General features: G+C 36.6%; 1 protein-coding gene across 10 annotated transcripts in view; it reads left to right on the top strand.

The window, feature by feature from the left end:
• THOC2 (THO complex subunit 2) overlaps positions 1 to 20,398 on the top strand; it is a 58,337-nt gene that overhangs the window by 17,356 nt on the left and 20,583 nt on the right. For 9 of the 10 annotated variants that reach the window (XR_015222511.1, XR_015222509.1, XR_015222508.1 and 6 more), the window contains exons 9-22: positions 284 to 376; positions 2,741 to 2,896; positions 8,425 to 8,597; positions 8,742 to 8,937; positions 11,416 to 11,457; positions 12,728 to 12,858; positions 12,951 to 13,052; positions 14,307 to 14,391; positions 15,426 to 15,519; positions 16,000 to 16,080; positions 16,362 to 16,458; positions 18,301 to 18,418; positions 19,188 to 19,367; positions 19,953 to 20,117. Coding sequence is in view for 6 of the 10 variants with exons in the window: in XM_086619746.1 (XP_086475872.1) it covers positions 284 to 376; positions 2,741 to 2,896; positions 8,425 to 8,597; positions 8,742 to 8,937; positions 11,416 to 11,457; positions 12,728 to 12,858; positions 12,951 to 13,052; positions 14,307 to 14,391; positions 15,426 to 15,519; positions 16,000 to 16,080; positions 16,362 to 16,458; positions 18,301 to 18,418; positions 19,188 to 19,367; positions 19,953 to 20,117 (1,713 nt within the window). In the remaining 4 variants the exon portion in view is untranslated. Of the gene's footprint in view, positions 1 to 283; positions 377 to 2,740; positions 2,897 to 8,424; positions 8,598 to 8,741; positions 8,938 to 10,680; positions 10,723 to 11,415; positions 11,458 to 12,727; positions 12,859 to 12,950; positions 13,053 to 14,306; positions 14,392 to 15,425; positions 15,520 to 15,999; positions 16,081 to 16,361; positions 16,459 to 18,300; positions 18,419 to 19,187; positions 19,368 to 19,952; positions 20,118 to 20,398 lie in introns of all 10 variants that reach the window. The other variant, XM_086619747.1, reaches the window with a different exon arrangement.

Below are 20,398 nucleotides of genomic sequence, written 5' to 3'. Positions count from 1 at the left end.
ATATTTGATAAAATATTCAAGGGTTTTTTTAAACATATGGTTAGGAATTGTGTGCAAGCACCATAAGTTGTGAAGATAATTGAATGTTTCTGAAAATTCTGATTGTGTGTTGCAGTTAAGTCTAGTGGCTTTGGAGTAATAGCAGTTAAATAACACAGTAACAGAGAGAACTGTAGGTTAGTATGTTTCATCTGAACTTTGAGTAGTTTCTTTTCAGTTTCATGGCCTTCTGCAGTGATCTGTTTGCTTTTTTCCCTTAAACTTGCAATCTTGTCATTTTTAGGATCCAAGTGGTGAGACACCCTCCTCCTTATACAGAGTTGCTGCTGTCCTTTTGCAACATAATCTCATCGATTTGGAAGATCTTTATGTTCATGTAAGTGACAGTGCTACCCTGTCAAATGCCAAAACTAAGAATGTTTTAAAAAAAAAGCCAGATATTTTACCCTATTCCTAAAGCTTCAGATTCAGCACATACTGTCTGATACCTATGTATGTACATGTTTAATGTCTTTTAAAATTCCCAGCACTTTCTAATGCTGCGTATTCAAATGAACACACTGAAATATGAATACTGGTACACTTTCTTCGAATTATCTGTGTAGCATCCTTCAGATGACCATTGCCTGAATAGGAGATAGGAGGTAAATGCTTGAGTAACCTTCCTTAAGAATTAGGCCCTTTGAGCATTTTAGTTTACAGGATCAATTTTTGAAAAAAGTGATAGGCCAATCAGCTCCTAACATTCTTTTAGTTTAATGGTAGGATTTTTTTTTAAACTCTTAACATATTCCTGAATAGGCCTCTTATTCCATCTACAAGAATTCTTACCATTTGTTACATTGAAAGAGGAAAATGGAGTTACTCAGATTTAATCAGAGACACTTATCTTCTCCAGTGTGACAGTCTTACCAACCAACCAAAATACCAGTTTGGCAGATGGTAACCAGAATGTTACAATTATCAAAATAATTTTACATTAATACTCTTAACTCTTCCACTGAAATCAAGTAAATGAGCTCTAATTACAGCTGCGGAAATTTTGGAATGTAGCCCTGCCGTTATTTGGCAGTTAAAACCATTAGTCAAGGTCTGACTTGTCAATAACTGTCTCTGGCTTCATAGGAGTATTTTGGCTAAAAACATTTCAAGTGGAGCAAGAGTTGGAGTGTATGTCTCAGGTAATTGGTGTGGAGGGAGGAATGCATGATGATAATGCTAGTTTAAGGGATGTTTCTAAGTTTACAAAACAAACGCTCAGACTTGGAGCATTGTGCAATCCCAACTCAGACCTGGATAGGTATGGGTGTATTTTCTGCCAGTCTCAGCTAGAATGGTCCCTGCGTTCATTTGTACTGTTCACCTTCCTCATGTTGATTCTCAGTCTCATTTGTAATGTAATTTCATTCCAGAATCTCTCTGCCAGTCTCTCTTTTGCATGTTTGGGATGACATTTTTTTACACTTTTTCAGTTCAGGCTTAATTTAACTTGCTATGGAAGTTTCAAGAAAAAGATTAGTGTGTAGGTGTTGAGTCGTAAGTGGTACATATTGTATGGCTCCTGTACAATAGCAGCTGTCAGGATTATCCTTCATATCAAGAACATTCTTCCCCCGGCCCCCGCCCTCCCTTCCCCTTCCAAGCCTGCAAGAACTATTTTCTATTTGTATATATACACACAGCCGTATATAATATGCATTGCATCCTGAAGATATGATTTACCCCTTGAAATTCCACACTAGATATTAACTTGGTGATTGTTAGTAGGCTACTTGTGTTTTCAAATGAGAGTAGCGTAGCTCTTTAAACCTTTTACCTCTCCAAGTAGGATTCTTTCTTCCCCAAATTTCTATGAAATCAAGGAATTCTACTATCTTTCTTCTGAAGAGGGTGATGCTTTGTCTTTCCTTCTTCTACTGTCATTTTGGTAAAAATCTTACCTTGTTAAAAATAATAGAAGAAAAGAGAGTATCAAAGAGGTCATGACTGTACGGTAAGTTTTGATAACTTATTTGCAGTTAAAGTTTGAACATGATTTTTGGAATCAAATTGAAGTTTGGTCAGAAAAAGAGCTTTTCTTCTGTCTCACAACTTGACCTTTTATTTTTTGAGTGTAGGGTTATCTTCCTCATGCTGATTGTTCTCAAGTATAAGACTATGCTGAGGTTTTATCATTCAAGGTGTGTCTCAGTGTAAGATGCTTTTTAAGGAACAGATGTTACACGTGTTTAACCACATTGCTGATAAATAGGAAATTTGGTAAGCTTTAAATGGGGTTCCTTTAAAATAAAGTGCAATCAAAATGTGTGCCTAAGTAGGTTACCTGATTTTCCGTGGTGGAAAATTTTTTTCTTTTAGATAAGCAAGTGAAAATTTATGCTTTGGAATATTCACTTTATTTTAAGGCACTGAATTTTGTAAATGTTATCATCAAGTATGTGTGTAATCGTCACCATATAACTACAGCTGAATGGTTAATTGGAGAGGGTGAAGGGAGCTTATGCAAGTAATGGTTGTGATGAAGTAGAACAGTATTATTTCTCATGAGTCCTTCATTTTAGAATAGTCTCTCAATAGTATCCTTCTTCCTTGGGATGATGGTAGCAAGGAGAGTCTTCCAGGGAGTAAGTTTATCTGATTAGTAACAAGGAACAACAAACTCCTGCTTCAAGTTCAGGTGATCAAAAGTAGCAGTAGGTCACTTCAATTTTCAGATGCAATATTTGTTCTGTTTTTTTAGCTTCTTCCAGGGGATAATGCCATCATTGAGGAACACAGGCGAGAGATAGTGGAAGCTAAGCAAATTGTCAGAAAACTTACGATGGTTGTCTTATCATCTGAAAAGACTGAGGAAAAGGAGAAGGAAAAAGAAAAAGAGGAGGAGAAAACCGAAAAGGTGTGTGTGTGAATAGTTTCCTTTCCAAGAAAATTACTTTAAATTATTTTAAACTAAACATAATAATTGTTGCAAAAACATTGTTATATTTATTTGAAACAGACAGGTGGTACTTGGAAGGCTTGTGTCTATCTTCTGATTGCACTTCCATTACATTGAAGGTGCAAAAATGCTTAGTTTGGGATTTGATCTGGATTTCTCTAGGTTTATTGTTACTGGTTCAATGGCTAATTAATTTCTTTCTTCCTTTTTTTGTTGTATCAGCTCTGCTAAGTATGTCCCAGCATTCATATACTTCACAATCTTTAAAAACTGTGTTTTCTAGGACCTGTGATAGTCTAATAATAGTTTATTTCTTAAAAAATAGTAAGAGTTTTTTACTTAATTCTCTCAATCAAGAATTGAGACATGAAGAATTGCCAGACTTACGAACGCTGGTGTAATTACCTTGCATTGTAGTAAAAGGTTTTAACTGACCATTTTTAATTGTAACTGTCTGCTGTGCTTTCTATTAGATCGGTATATTTGTATGCGTAAATGCATACCCTTTATTTAACGTACTGCTGCATCATGTGTTGTTAATGTTGCCCTAGGTTTAATTTGTTTGTCTGTTCAAGCCTTACTTTAAAACCAAAATTTTTTGATCTTCTTAGCAGCCTTTTTTTTGTCATCTTTGTTTGAGTGTCTAAGTAATTCTCAAATATCTTATTTAAAACAAACAAAAAAAGCTTGATATTTGCATTTTATAAGTGGTGTACTGGAGAGGGGGGAGGGATTCATCAGTCTTGACAGCTTCTGTTCTTCATTTTCTGTATCCTCCTTTGATTCATTGTATCAATCTATACATATTGATCTATCAGTCTAAGTGCTCTAGCCACGCTGCTGAAGACACAGAAGGTAAAGACAGGGTCTGGGAGAATGAAGAATGATCCACTGTAGGAGAAGATCAGGCTCGAGAGCATCTAAGTAACCTGAAGGTGCACAAGTCCATGGGACCTGATGAGATGCATCCATGAGTCCTGAGGGCAGATGAAGTTGCTGAGCCACTATCCCTCATATTTCAGAAGTTGTGGAAGTCCGGTGAAGTTCCTGCTGACTGGAAAGTGGAAACATAACCCCGTTTTATAAAAAGGGAAAAAAGACCCGCAGAACTACAGGCCAGTCAGTCTCACCTCTGTGCCAGCAAGGTCATGGAGCAGATTCTCCTAGAAACTATGCTAAGGCGTGTGGAAAATGAGGAGGTAATTGGTGACAGTCAGCATGGCTTCACAAAGGGCACATCCTGCCTGACTAATTTGGTGGCCTTCTATGATGAGGTTACAGCATTGGTGGATAAGGGAAGAGCAACTGATGTCATCTATCTGGATTTGTGGAAAGCATTTGACACTGTCGCGCATGACATCCCTGTCTCTAGATTAGTGTGTTGTGGATTTGACGGATGGACCACTCGGTGGATAAGGAATTGGCTGCATGGTCACACTCAGAGTTGTGGTCAACGGCTCAACAACCAAGTGGAGACCAGTGACATTTCTCAGGTTGATATTGGGGCTGGTGCTGTTTAACATCTTTGTCAACGGCATGAACAGTGGCATTGAGCACACCTTCAGCAAGCTTGCTGATGACACCAAGCTGTGTGGTGTGGTTGACATGCTGGAGGGAAGGTATACCATCCAGAGAGACCTGGACAGGCTGGAGAGATTGGCTCATGCAAACCTCATGACGTTCAGTAAGATCAAGTCCAATGTCCTGCACGTGGGTCGGGGCAATCCAAAGCACAAGTGCAGACTGGACGGAGTATGGATTGAGAGCAGCCCTGAGGAAAAGGACGTGGGAGCTGGTTGATGAGAAGCTCAACATGAGCTGGCAATGTGCGCTTGCAGCCCAGAAAGCCAACTGTATCCTGGGCTGCATCAAAAGAAGTGTGACCAGCAGGCCAAGGAAGGTGATTCTACCCCTCTACTCTGCTCTCCTGAAGACCCCACCTGCAGTACTGCATTTGGTTCTGGAGTCTCCAACACAAGAAGGACCTGGAGCTGCTGGAGCGGGTCCAGAGGAGGGCCGCGAAGATGATCTGAGGGCTGGAGTACCTCTGCTATGAAGACAGGTTAAGAGAGTTTGGGTTGTTCAGCCTGGAGAAGTGAAGACTCCGGGGACGCCTTCTAGCAGCCTCCCAGTACCTGAAGGGGCTGCAAGAAAGCTGGAGAAGGACTTTTTACAAGGACATGCAGTGATAGGACAAGGGGCAATGGCTTTAAACTGAAAGAGGGCAGATTTAGATTAGATCTAAGGAAGAAATTCTTCACTCTGAGGGTGGTGAGGCATTGGAACAGGTTGCCCAGAGAAGTTGTAGATGCTTCATCCCTGGAGGTGTTCAAGGCCAGGTTGGATGAGGCTTTGGGCAACCTGGTGTAGTGGGAGGTGTCCCTGCCCATGACAGGGGAGTTGGAACTAGATGATCTTTGAGGTCCTTTTCAATCCAAACTATTCTATGATTCTGTGAATCTGTTTTGTCTACTTATTCCTATTTGTTCTGCCTCACCTTGATTCTGTATATCTCTGACCTTCCTGCTGCCTTCCATTTTTCTTGCCTAGCTTGAAAAATCTAATTTCATTTTCTTCCCTCGGGCAGCTGATACAGTCACTGCTCTCTGGCTCTCAACTGCAGCCACATCTGCTGCTCAAACTGATTCCTTTCTCTAGCTTTAAGTTTCTGACCTCCCTCCCACTCATTATTTCAGTGTCTCTTTTGGTTATACCACGTTGCTTTGGTCTGCCTTCTCTGCGGTCTGATGAGACTGCCTGGTATTCTTTGGAAGTGTGCATGTCACCACATTCTGATGGAAAACTAAAGGCTTAATGGAACATGAGGAATGTACATATTGCAAGTAATGCCAGAAGAATGATGAAGACCATTTTTCTGGCTAAGCTTTAGAATTAAGAACTAGGGAATTTTAAGCTCTAGCAGAAACTGCAACTTCTTCTCAAGGATTGCAGTGACAAATAACAGAGTCTGAGCCTGTGTGACAGCAAAATGGAGAGCTGTGCTTAAAACCAGTTTCTGTGGCTCTTTGCACACTTATGCAATGTATGCTGTTTCTCGACAAGCTTGTTTCTGTGTCTTTTTGCGTGTGATTAGCTGTGCAATTAATAGTAATTAGTAAGTAGCTACATGTGAAAGCTGTTGACAGTCTAAATTGGAGTACTTTGTGTGCAGTATTCAGTTTTAATGTACAATTTTTGATATAGTAGCATGAAATAAATGCCTAGATAAGGAAAATAATGTTTAATGATTACTGACTTAACTTTTATTTTGAATCCACGAAGTTCTTGTTTTGTGTGGTTGAAATTTATTATTGTCTCATGACTCTAACGTGAATAATTTAGTATTGGCAAATGCATTATCTGCTTTTGCTTTATAGGATGCGTTTTACATAACCGAATAATGCAGTGATACTTGAGAGGTCACAGAGCCTCAGCAGTTTGACTAGATTTGACAGCAGTTCCAGACTGGCTCTTCTCTGTGCCATGGCCTACAGGAAAGCTGGAGAGGGACTTTTTACAAGGACATGCAGTGATAGGACAAGGGGCAATGGCTTTAAACTGAAAGAGGGCAGATTTAGATTGGATATAAGAAAGAAATTTTTCACTCAGAGGGTGGTGAGGCACTGGAACAGGTTGCCCAGAGAAGTTGTAGATGCCCCATCCCTGGAAGTGTTCAAGACCAGGTTGGATGAGGCTTTGGGCAACTTGGTGTAGTGGGAGGTGTCCCTGCCCATGGCAGGGGAGTTGGAATTAGGTGATCTTTGAGGTCCCTTCCAACTCTAACCATTCTATGATTCTATGGGTGCTTTCGCTTTTGGAGAGCGTGTTTCAGAAGAGCTTGCTTACCTAGGGAGAGAGGCTCGGTCGAGCAGCACACGTGTGTGTACACAGTGGCTGCTTTGGAAATGAAATAGCATACTGACACGTATAGCCTAGAAAGGCTCTGTGAGTAAACACAGATTCTAATATAGTTAGTAATAGCCCAAAAAACCCCAAGTCACCCAAAATGTGGTGTTTAGTATTGAACTTTAACTGGTATGTTCACACCAATTATATAACTGGTTTATATTTTTTTCTTTTGGTAATAATACGACTTTTAAGAAGTCTATTGTATAAAACGTGGACTTGGACCTCCCCGCGTGTACTGCACAAGTAAAGTTTTTAAACCCTGAAGGATCAGCGTACCCTTTGGTTAGCACAGTGGATGCTGACTTAAAAAGACAATCCTTGGTATCTAAGCAGCTTGAACTAGTTACATGGTAAACTAACATTAGTTTGTGCATTTCTGATTGCACATGTATTTTTTTAATCTTTCAGAGGCTCATCGTGTTCTCATATGCAGATATATTTTTTTCTGAAGGAAAGGCCAAAATTTCGTTACTGCATAAGTTCAACACAAATATAGAATAGATCTGTGCACTTTGTTTTGTTCTGAAACTTTCCTCTGCATGTTACTGTGTATTAGACTGTTTTCTATTTTCAAAACTATCTGAAAAATAGTTACCAGTGTTATGAAGAAGTTTTAAAAGGAAAAAAAAATTAAAAATCCATGCAAACTATAGAACAACAGAAGCATCTACTGTGTAATTAATTTTTGTTCTTTTCAGTCTGTCTTGACTGTTCGCATGATTTAAATAAAATTAGTTTTTTGCCTTAAAATGGTTACAGATTTTGTCCTAGACATGTAATCTTCCCTCCCTCAGTGTAAACATCATCTTAAGCTAGTAGTTACATACAGCTAGTTTGCAATCACTGTTCCTTGCAATCACTTTACTAATAGACTTTTACCTTGGGGACCAGGGAAAGCCAATTTATAACAATTAAATATATCAATACCATGCCCATGTAAAAAATGCTTCAAGGCATGATCTTAGCTGTAAACTCCTATTTTCTCTTATGCTTATATTGCAAAATGGGATATTTGGAAAACTTCCTGTAGATTTGCACTTAAAACTAGTTTTCTAGAGTAGATGCTAATGTGAAACTTATGATGCAGGCAAACTAAGACACAGGTAAAGGTTTTGAGTTTGGTTTGATGTTGTTGGTATGAGGTTTTTTGTATTGTTTTTTAAAAAATACAGTTTTGCAAGATATACTTGTGCTTTTAAATCCAGAACCACACACAACGCAATGTATTCTTAAATGCTTGCATTGTTCTTAAAGTGTCATGTAAAGAAATAAGCTGCAATGGATTGTGGCATTTTGAAAAGTCTATGACCAGACATACGTCAGACTTCATAAACTTCTGTTTTGAATTGTATTTTTAACTTTTTTCCTTGATCCAGATGTTAGATTCTATGTGAACTGGTTTATTTTCGCTTTTGCAGTGTGCTTATTATTTAAATGTCTAGCTGAGTTTTATTTTAGATATTTTTTTATTACATAGTTGAAATACGGGTGTTTTATTCTCTAGCTGCATATTGCTTAAGGAGAAATGTTAAGACTTTGTGAATATACTTTTTCATTAATTGTTTGTTATCTTGCAGCTTCCTGATAATCAAAAGCTTGGTTTATTGGAAGCTTTATTAAAAATTGGGGATTGGCAGCATGCACAAAGTATTATGGATCAGATGCCTCCGTTTTATGCGACTTCCCACAAGCCTATTGCAATTGCCCTTTGCCAGCTTGTACATGTGACAATTGAGCCTCTCTACCGCAGGTACAGTGAAAAGTAGATTTCTGTTTCTACATAAGGGAAAACTATTTATTTGTAAGCATGAATTCATTAATAAGCCTAACCGTATTGATGCATTTCTGAAATTTTCACTTCTGTTTCATGTGAAATGCTGCACTTATTTTTCAGAGTTGGTGTACCTAAAGGAGCTAAAGGGTCACCGATTTCTTCTTTGCCAAACAAGAGAGCACCAAAGCAAGCAGACAGCTTTGAGGACTTGAGAAAGGAAGTGTTCAACATGCTTTGTTACCTTGGTCCTCATCTCTCCCATGATCCCATTTTATTTGCAAAAGTGGTGCGCCTTGGAAAAGCGTTTATGAAAGAGGTTGGTATGACAGAACAGCTTGTCAGAACTTCAAAAATACCAGTTCCTCTGATGTCAAAAAAATGCTGAAGTTTTACTAGTTGTGTATGTATTCGAATACTGAAACATAAAAAATTTCTGACTAAGGACAAATTTGGAGAATCTGATTTTTAATTTTTCATCATTTCATGATCAATATACGTAACAATCATTTTTATGAACAACTGAAGTCTGTTTAGGTTTGTAACCTGGAATATTTAGTGATAACTAATATTTCATTATGGTTTTCATCTTTTAAAGTGTTATCTGTGTATGGATGTTTTTTTAGAAAAACAGACATGTGATACTAATTGCATGGAAGCTTTTACGTTATTAAAGCAACAGTGTAGATGATGGGCAACAATAACCTAATACACATCCAGTACTTAAAATAGCACTGTCTATTCCACCTGTTAGGTTACTTGGGAAGTAGTTGCATCTTTTTAATTAGTGAGATGTCCTCCTGTTCTACCAGTTAAAATGCAGTGAACTTGTCAGTGACAAATCCCTGGGTGCCCCTAAGGATGAGTTCAATGTGGAGATCTAAAACACCCTACAAAGCCTCAAGTTGCCAAATTTAGAAATAAAATGACCTATTGAGACCTATGGTCTTTTGACCATATCTTTACCACGTATATATGTTGAAAGATTGGTAGTATGACCTGTTGAATTTATATTCTGAAATCCCTTGGAATGTCCTCAGTAGATCAGACTGAGGCTAGTGATTTCTTTTGCTACTTTTCTGACAATTTGCTGTTTGACTAGCAGTTTTTGTTTTATTTTCAAGTCAACAACCGGATGTTTTTAATTTTTTTTAAATAGCAGCTCAGAGAAACTTTGGAATTCCTAGTTTTTGAAATATTTTCTTAAATTATTATTAAAAACAAACAAAAAAAACCCCTGAACTTAAAAATCATTATTTTGTTACCTATCTTTTTATTTTAACTTAAAACTGAAAGTTGGAGAGCTTGGTTGATCTAACTGGTACTGGAGGGGAGATTTTCAGTTTTTAACTCTCTTTTTCTTCAAAGTATTTTTTATTTCAACTACAACTAACAAATATTGGAATCTTAAAAACTTATGTGCCACCTGAGGGGAAGCTCTCATGTCCAGCTGTACTTGATGCAGGGCTAATAACACAGGTAATTTTTGGAATTGAAGATCTTTTTGTCTAAGTTATCAGATTTTGGCAAGAGAGTTTGCTCTCATCAGGTTCCAAGATGCAACGGTAGGGTGGCAGAAGCTACTCTTACTTTGGGTTTCGAGTAGTCTTTGTGATAAAATCATGGTAACTTCAGGGATTTCCATCTTCCTCTACTTCTGTGTCTTTGTAGGAGGTATTATTTCTCAGCATCTTCTCATCCAGAATAAGATTTCCCAGTGGTTAATACTGTTGCTTGTAGCATGCTTATTTCTTGCTGGCCTGTGAGAAGATTGATATTTGAGTGATACACTACGTGGCACAGACCGTGCAGTTAATTTGGAAATTATGATTTCAAGAGAGTAATTAATTTTTCTGCTGTCAGCAGACTATTAGGGCTACTTTGTAATTAAGTTCAAGTACTGAAGGCTTGTGAGAAAGCCCTTATTTCTTTGGATACATACGGTAGAATGGAGTTTACTTGTTTATAGGAATGTCTCATGCAGTTTTACTGTAAATACATGAATATAATAGTTTAATGTGTTTCTGACAAGAATGAGCAACATTTTAGCTATTTGCTCTAGGTTGGAACTATGAAGAAATTCGTCAGTGACAGAATGGTAAAGGTAACATAGGGAAAGTTATTTTTAATGCACTATTGCCATCAGCATGTTCTAGTTATGAAACTACCTTTAACACGCAGTAGAAATACTTACAACTGGAGGTGATTTGACTGTAAGTTAACCCATGCAGTAGTTGAAAAGTTAGACTACTAACATTGCACTGCAGCTTTCATACTCAAGTGTACCTTTAAAATAATTGTGCACTTACTGGTGTGATAGCTTAATGTGCTTTCCGTGGTGAGTGGAGCAAGAGGAGAGAAAAGAAAGTAATTTAGTAATGAAGACTAAAAGCTTAAGAGGGTATTATTGTGAGAGAAGGGTGGGGAAAATCATCTATGGCTGTTGATAGTTGGATTGAAAGTCCTGAGGTTTTTTTAGATGGAAGGTGAATGCTTAGGTTGTTTTTTTTCCTTTCTTCAGTAAGAAAATTCAGTATTTCATATATAATAGTAAGTTTCCTTGATATTTTAGTTATTACCTCAAAAGCGTACAAAGCCCCTGTATATGTAACCAGCGCATTTAATCTATGCATTCGAATTTCTGTTCAAAAATATTTTAACGCTGACAGAGCTGGAAAATTAAACTTTTACTAGACACATGGCCCTTCAGGTTTGTGCTTTTGCTGAGGTAGCCTTGTTCTGAAACTGTAACTGTTACGTTAATTATACTTCAATTAACATATTGTCTTTGTTACAGTTTCAGTCGGACGGAAGCAAACAAGAAGATAAAGAGAAAATGGTGAGTTTATTTTGGAGGAAGATGTTTTTATGTGAGATTGTAATTGACATGTAATGTTTACTAACTGTACAACTCTTCTTTCTCTGTAGAATTTTATGCTTCAACAAATGCAAGTTGCAGACTTGTCTTGATTTTTATAGGCAAATTTGAGCCAGTCACAGGTGGTGGTTTTTTTTTTTATTCGTGCCCTTTTGTCTTTTTTTTTTTCATTCTCTCCTGCATTCCTCAAACCTAATCATCGTCTTATAGTTTGGTGCATTCTGCTGCTTGTTTGCTCAGAATTAGCTGGGGTACATCCAACTATTTGTTCATTTATTCTATAAATACACTTTTTGTGGTGGCACATTGTATCTTAAAGAATTTATTCGGGAAGAGCATAGAGAAAAAGATAAATTGGAAGTAAGGAAGTTGTTTAATGTTACAATGACTAATTTGTCTTTATGGATGAATTTCTTTCTAAATTTTCTAATTTATTGAATTATCAACGTTGGTCACAGTGCAGCACAAGTGTCCAGTTGAGATCTAACTTATAAAAACAAGTTGTTGGGTTTTTTTTGAATCAATAAGCAAGTTTTCAATGTGGCGTTCGTGCAGTTTTTTATTACTTTCATTATTACTCCTGTTTCTCACTTGTCGTGTTTTCCTGACTTCCTGAATCATTGCAGAGAAAATTAGTCTCTTCTGTTGTGTGTGGTTTGGGTTTTTTTGCTATGGTTATTCTAACATAGCTCAATGGAAAAGAGAGATGTTAGGAAAGGGTGAGGATAGAATACTGAAAACATGGAAATTGGTACTGTGCTTTGGGAACATGTATTATTCCTTCAGGTTTTAATCTGGAATTTGGAAAGTGGAAGTAGTGGCAAGGAGTACCTTAATACATTGAAAGCAGCTGCCAAGATCTATTTTGCACTCCTTGTGCTTCGTGCAAGTTCACAATATTTCCATTTTTAAATTGTTTATTTGTTTTGAAAATATGAGTGCAACTTGCTGAAAGCTTCAGCAGCTTTGCTCAAATATCATATATGGGCAAATAAAATACTGATAGTGCATATGGTCTGTGAATTATCTAAAAAAAAAAAATGGAGAGATGTTTTTAAGTCCTTTTCAGATTTGTTTGTTAGTTTTTATTTCGGAATTGTTAATCTTGTGGCAAACTTGGTTTTTTTCTGTCTACTAAGATGTGCAATTCCTGTGTATTTGCATAGCATGCGTAGCATTGCTTCTTATGTATTTACTTCGTAGTTACCTTGGGTTTTTGTCTTTATCTCAGGAGATACTGTTTAGCTGTTTGTTGAGTATTACCGATCAAGTCTTACTTCCATCTCTTTCTTTGATGGACTGCAATGCATGCATGTCTGAAGAATTATGGGGAATGTTCAAAACCTTTCCATACCAGTACCGGTGAGTAGAATAATTTGTTTCCTTTCTTTAGAAGTGGTCTCTTGAGTTGCCAGTACTAAAAATAAATAAATTTTCCTTTATAATCTTTCAAGGTACCGTCTTTATGGGCAATGGAAGAATGAAACATACAATAGTCACCCACTTCTCGTGAAAGTTAAAGCTCAGACCATAGACCGAGCCAAATACATAATGAAGTAAGTCATCTAATTCCATAAATAATCATCAACTGTGATACAATGTATTGCACGTCACCAGCTAAAGAAAACAAACTTCACAAATACATTCCCTTTCTCATGACTCAGTAATTTAACTGATAATCCTTGTTCATGAAGTATTTGATGTACTGTGATTAAAAACTGTCAGATAAGTAAGAAGACAGGTGAATCTGTCACCAACAAGGATATTTCATCTGAAAAACATCCCATTAAATTATTCCAAGCCTTTTCTGTGGGTATGCTGTTTGATCAAACTGCTTTCCTTATGGACATGTCAGAGTGCAAAATGTTTTCTTTAGATATGGAGGCTTTTCAATCCAGAGAGTCTTAAAACTCTTGTCACAGTTTCTGTAGGTTTGAAAGTAGGGCAGTAAGTTGAAATGAGCGGAATGATTCATTCTCCTCTTCAAGTGGGCTCACAACAATTTCGGATTTACCTCACATTTAACGTCTCTGACATCATTGTCAGAGATTTGGATTCTCTGTTTGTTGTTGCCAGCAGATGCTGTGGTTTTACAACGTGGATAACTAGAACCTTTCTACATAGGCAAAACAGAATAATTGTTACTGGGTAAAAGACTTTGGGCTTGGAGCTGTGAAAGCTAGAAACGACGATTTTGGTTCTCTTCTCACTTGCTGCATAGCTATCATATATCAACTGAAATCCAAAAAAATGGATTTCAGTTGTGCAGATGAGTCACAGTGCTGTAGGTTGTTGGGATTGCTGTGTGTACAATTTCCTTTTGTTAATCACTTTCAGGTTTCATTTTATGCTCTTGCCTTCAGTAGGGAGTGCCGTGGAAGGGTAACACAGTGAAATTAATACTATTGATACTGGTTTTCAATGGACAGAATGCAACAAATGCAAAACGACTGATCTGCCGCTCTCCTGCAGCTTCAGTTTGCAGGAGAGATTAACACATCACATGCTGGTTTTGTGTGTGATACAGGTCCCACTGACAACTTCTGAATGCTGAGCGCTCAAAGTTGAAACTGGGAATACAGTCCACAGTAATACAGGGACAACTGGTTTGTACTGTCTGCACGTTATAGGATTATAAATTTCAGATTCCCAGAGGAGTAGTATTTCTATGCTTAGATTCCTTAAAAATGCACGTGCTAGTGAGAATCTAATCTCTGCAACTAATAAAGGTGTTTCTTCACTGGAACAAACCTGTTGGTTTAGTATTCTTTTAGCTTGTCTGTTGCAATAAAACATGTTCTCTTTTACAGGCGTTTAACTAAGGAAAATGTGAAACCCTCTGGAAGACAAATTGGGAAGCTCAGCCACAGCAATCCTACAATTTTATTTGATTATGTATGTAGATACATGTATTTGAATACTATTTCATCCTAACAATAGATATTAAAGTACAGGAAGGGACCTGCTGTCTTAGAGGGCAGTTCTAATTCCATTATTTTGATGCAAATTTTAAAATACGGTAATTTGCTAGTAGTGCACAGGTCTGAGATATTAAATATGACAATAGCTCTTCAATAACCACAACTGCTTGGAAAATTACATCCACTTATTTACAGGAGTGAAGTATTTAATTTGAGAGAGCTGAGCTGTGTTTCAGAGCTAAGGGGATGTGCTGATGGGGTTATACAGAATGCAAATTCAAGTTAGGTTACTCTGAGCAGTTGTATATGTGTGATGGAGATATATCGGGGTCATTTAGAAGAAAATATAAAGCTTTTAAAGTCTGAAGTACACCTGTGAAGTTGAGGAGGATTTTTAAGATTACTGAGTGCTACAGAATGCTTGAGAGGTGTAAAAGTATGTTGGTGGACCTCCACCTTATTCATAAATGTGACTTGTGATTATTGATCTACCAGTTTTTAGATTTTGCTTGGAAGAAATTAATACTGCAATACACACATATGCACGTGTTATGTACCGAACAGAACTTTGTAAAATTTTATTAACACAATTTACTTGTATTGTTTTGTGACCTAGCTTCATTTTTTTATAAATAGTCTTTTATTATTATTAGAAGTAGCAACAGAAATCTTACTGCTAAGGTTTAGGATTCCTAAAAAATCTTAGGGGAAGAAAAAAAGGTTGAAATGTTTTTGTGATTTTATTTTCTGATGATTGAAAAGAAAAATAGTTATATGTAATTGTTTTTACATGTTAGAGACTTGTTTCACTGATATCTCTAAGGTATTAGATAAATTAATCAGGTTATCTATTAATTTGGCAGTGGTTTAGGACCTTTGGAAAAATGAATTTCGAAGGATATTTTGTGTAGGTTTTGAAGACAAGCATTATTAAGTGGTTTTTGATTTATTATGTGAAAGATAAGGAATACAGTTCCTGTTCAGCTGAATGTCTTTTGTAACTTTCAGATTTTATCCCAAATTCAAAAATATGATAACTTAATAACTCCAGTTGTTGATTCACTGAAATACCTCACTTCGCTCAACTACGATGTCTTGGCGTGTATCCTTTTTACGTAAATCGGTGTATCTCGGTGCTGATAAAGTTGCAATTGTAGCCAGATTAAATCTGTTACCTGTGAGTAAATATTGTCTTTTGTTGTTTTCTATTCTTGCTGCTTTTTGCTGGAAGTTTTAGTGGAGTTTGCAAATACCTTTGCACTCCTAGTGGGTTACAGAGCCCTCTCTATTCACTCTTTCTAAAATTATACTTTATTTTTAAGGGTTTTTTTACTATTTTTACTCTGTTTTTTAAGGCATAGTGATCTTGTAAATACTGAGATAAATACTGCTTTTTAAGTTACCATTTCTTTCATGATTTTTATTTTTTATACCATAACTATGTTTGTGCATCCCCTATGTCATGCTTGCTGTACTTACATATCATGTTCATATATTACTAATTGTGGAGCTGGAAAAACGGGTCTGTGTAACTTTTGTTTTTATAAATTGAGGAAAAATATTCTCTTTAACTCCACTAAAGACTGTATCATTGAAGCTCTGGCAAACCCCGAGAAGGAGAGAATGAAGCATGATGACACTACAATCTCGAGCTGGCTGCAGAGTTAGTATTCTTGTTTTATTTATTACATTAATGTTTAAGATACTTCACCTTCCCTTCGATCTACCATACTATTGATCATTATGATCAATATTTCACTGGGATCTACCAGCTAATTTTTTAAACAAACCAGAGGGCTGTCAAGTTTAATCAGTAGGAAAATATTTTTTTCTTTGTATTACAAAAATACAAACATTGATAACACTCCACATGTACTTCACTAATGCTTATGTGATGATTAGTATTTCATGAGGTGTGATCACCGCTGTTTCTCCTTGCTTTAGGTCTGGCTAGCTTTTGTGGTGCAGTTTTCCGAAAATATCCGATTGAACTTGCTGGTCTACTTCAATATGTAGCCAACCAACTGAAAGCTGGGAAAAGGCAAGTCTTGCACAACTGGTCTTTATCAACTCAATTTTTATAATTTATTATTTGGGTGTTTGCTGATACATGAGCACTTGAAGTAGTAGTTACTCTAGTAGTGATAAAGCTCCATTCATAATACTAGGAAGGTTAAGAAAATTTAAATAGCAGAAAGAATAATATTCTCTTTAGTACATAATTTTTCCTCTAATTTTATAGCTGTGAAACGTTTGAGGGGTTTTTTTTGAGTATTGGTTTTTTATCTGTAACTTAAATTTTAACACTGTTTTCTTAACAACTAACCAGACAGGAAAAAAACCCTGCTGGTCTGTAATATTGTCATAGAAATTATTGTACGTTATTTAAAAAAATAAGTATCCATGATATAAAAGGGTGTGACTGTTACAGTTTTAGGTTTTTTTTCTCATAATGTCTTCTCCGCAGGGATGGCTCTTAGTGTTTTAATATTATTTTAAATACTTTGTCTGATTTATTTAATGGCAGTTGAATTGCTTCTTGATGTGTCCTTGTCAATCATAACTCAAAAAAGAATTTTTAAACAAGCTTTGCAATTTGAATCTTCTTTTTTTCCTTTTATCCTTCCATTGCTATCACCTAGTATTATTGTTTCATTTATTTATTTAATTTTAATGTGTTATTTTTATCACATAGGTGAGTATCACCTTTTTTCTGTTATGAATCCCCATATGTTTACTGAAAGCTTACCACTGGAGATAACGCAGCATCTTATTTCAGGGTATTTATGTTCAGAAATCTAGTTTTTTCCCTTCCCTGCAATGTAGACACTCAGTCTCATATGCTCCCCTGTCCCCAATTTGTTTTATATTCTGATGATGGTACAATCACATTGCACTACAGAGGAAGGGTAAGTAATGTTTCTTGTCTTTCCCCAGAGTTAAGTATTAAAACTTGAAATATTTTGGAAAAAAAATCAATTTATTTTTAATACTCAGTTTAGTACCTGGGTCATAGAGGTAGAATGGATTTACCATATGATCAGTTCCATAGGACTGGAGTATTCAAGTGTTTGAATTGGAGTATGTGCTGGTATTGCATAGTTCCTAGACTGAAAACATGCTTATAGATGGAACAGCAAACAAAAATAGAAACAATATAAATTATTTAAATATAAAACTTTGTTTTGGAGGACATGGATCAACACTTTTTATAAGTAGGTCACACAGATTTCAGAAGTTACTGGAAAATATTGCTGATTTGAATGATCATGATACCATTTACTGTACTCCTGTTGATGAAAAATTATTTCCCTTATAGAATTCAAAGCAGGAAGTAAAAGCCTAGTCTCTGGGTGGGATGATTACTGGAGTGTTTTGTATATTCTGTTTTTTAAGTAAAAAGGTTTTTCATGTTCCAAATAACCTCTCCAGACTAATTTTGCCAGTAAATTTCGAAGACTGTGCGCTATTCAAGAAACTTTCAATAAAATCTGAAATACTCCCTGTTCATGAAATAACTGTATAGGTACAGTATGAAGCATGAAAAAAAAAGGAATCCATCAACTTTTTGATTAATTTGGTGATACTTAAGAGTTAATAACACCACACTCACTATTATTTTCGAAAACTGAAATTGTTCTGAAGGGGTTCTGAAACCTAGCTGTTGAATGCCTGCGTTGCTTTTAAGTACTAACTTTTTACTTGCAATGAAGAGATCCTTGTGCACTCGGCATACTAGTTTCTTTTTGAAAAAGAATTAAAATGTTATTTCTTTTAATGTGCATCATAGTGTTGCTTTGTACTGCGTATTGAATGACATAGCTTCCATTTCTTAAACAAATTTGCTTGTTTTTTACTCCACTTCTCTGTTTTTTTTATGCAGCTTTGATTTGCTTATTTTAAAAGAGGTAGTACAGAAAATGGCAGGGATAGAAATTACAGAAGAAATGACAATGGAACAATTGGAAGCCATGACTGGTGGAGAACAACTAAAAGCTGAGGTGTGTTTTGTGTTAAATTTAATTAATAATAGCTATTGCTTCGCAATGGTGGTTCTAAAGACTCTGATTCATGAACTCTGGCAGCATAGCTGAGAAAGGTGTTACTCTTTCATCAGGGAGCTTCCCACTCCATTGAGCTTACAAACCTTGCAGACAGGCAGCCAAGACAAGGTATAAATGAGCCTTAATTGTTGTGCTTCACAGCATCTCATATTAAAGCAGCCTTCATTATTCAGTGTAATGTGAGACCTGTGAATTAGAGCAGCCGGTGAGCTTGTGTATTGTGCCATCCTGCCACTTACGCCCTGCTCTGAGGGTAGCAGCTCCCTGTTGAGTGGAGTAACATCTTAAATTGTTTTAACAGCTAAAACTGTTGCAGCCTTGGCGTCAAAGACCGAGTTGAGTCTGACCTAGGCTCAACTCTCTAGGGATTTGAATAGGTGTAATTGGAACTAAAATCTAAAATTCCTTTACTGAACAGAGAAGGGTCTTTGAGCAGATCATGGCAGACCTAGGTCTAAAATACAGTGTCATGATGCCTGAGCTGAAATGTCACTCTTCGTTTACTGTCTAAAAGACTAACTAATAGCATCCAAGACTTGGTTTCTGATTCTTACATACATACATTGCAGTACAGGATCCAGAGAGTTTTACTGATAGCAGGAAATTGTATTGATGTTAATTTATCAGTATTTCTGCAGTCAGAAACACACACTGCATTTGTGATGCAGTATTTCCAAACTTGGGCAACTTTTTCTGTACTATGCAGGGTGGATACTTTGGCCAAATCAGGAATACAAAAAAATCTTCTCAGAGATTGAAAGATGCATTGTTGGACCATGATCTTGCCCTTCCACTGTGTCTGCTTATGGCTCAACAGAGAAATGGTGTGATCTTTCAGGAGGGAGGGGAAAAACATCTGAAGCTGGTGGGAAAACTGTATGATCAGGCAAGTAAAACCACTTGAATTTGTGAGAACCCCTCCTTTTCTTCAGTAACTTGTAGTGTTTCAGCACAATAAATACAAATATATAAGAATTTTCCAAGTTAGTTGCAATGATCTCATTATTAAAATAGATGGGTGTATTAAATACATGTTACAATGACAAGTGACTTCTGAGCGAAAGATTAGAACATCCTTTGTCATAAAAAGTTCTTATTTCTTAAGTCAGCTATTACAGTTTTCTGATCTTACTTTGTTAGGGAAACTTTCGTTTTTTTTGAAGCAGCAGCTTAAATTCTTCTGCCGCCTTAGGCAGTAGGAACTAGTTTCATTTCATTCTGGTAGAACATAATGCTCTTACAGTTCTACTGGCTTTTGTAGGGCTCTTTTTTTGATGCAGATAGAGTTGAGCCAGCAGTGAGTGACAGAAGCATGTGGCATGGAAAACTTAGCAATTCTTCCCTTATGAGAAAATTCTTGCCCTGCTACGTGATGTTAGCTTTTTAAAAAAGAAAGCATTCAAGCTCTCCCTAACTTCACTTTTGAAGAAAATAATACCGTTTGGTCACTTTTTGTATCTTTCACATGTAGTGCCATGACACCCTGGTACAATTTGGTGGGTTTTTAGCATCCAATCTAAGCACAGAGGATTACATTAAGCGAGTGCCTTCTATTGACGTTCTCTGTAATGAGTTTCACACACCTCATGATGCTGCGTTTTTCCTCTCAAGACCCATGTATGCACATCATATTTCAGTAAGTAGAACTCTTCTGTTTGCCTGCTGTTAGTGCTGCTGTATTACATATTATCAAAGTACATCTTAGGTTCCTGAGAAAGTTTGCTAAACAAAACTTGCAGAAGCTTTATGAGTAGAGGTACAAAGAGAAGCTGTGGGCTGGGACAGGTTATACTTTATTTTCACAGAAAATATGGTCCATGTGTCCACTTTCACACAACTGACAGAAGTTGTAGCTAATGAAGTCATCTCTTCTGATGATTTAGGTGATCAGTAGGAGTTCTCTCCCTCCCCATTCCC

Source organism: Tauraco erythrolophus, chromosome 13 (genome assembly GCF_009769465.1).
Source record: "Tauraco erythrolophus isolate bTauEry1 chromosome 13, bTauEry1.pri, whole genome shotgun sequence".
In the NCBI taxonomy this organism is placed as follows: Eukaryota; Metazoa; Chordata; class Aves; order Musophagiformes; family Musophagidae; genus Tauraco; species Tauraco erythrolophus.
Note: the sequence above shows the minus strand (reverse complement) of the source record. Positions and strands in the feature narration are given on the sequence as shown.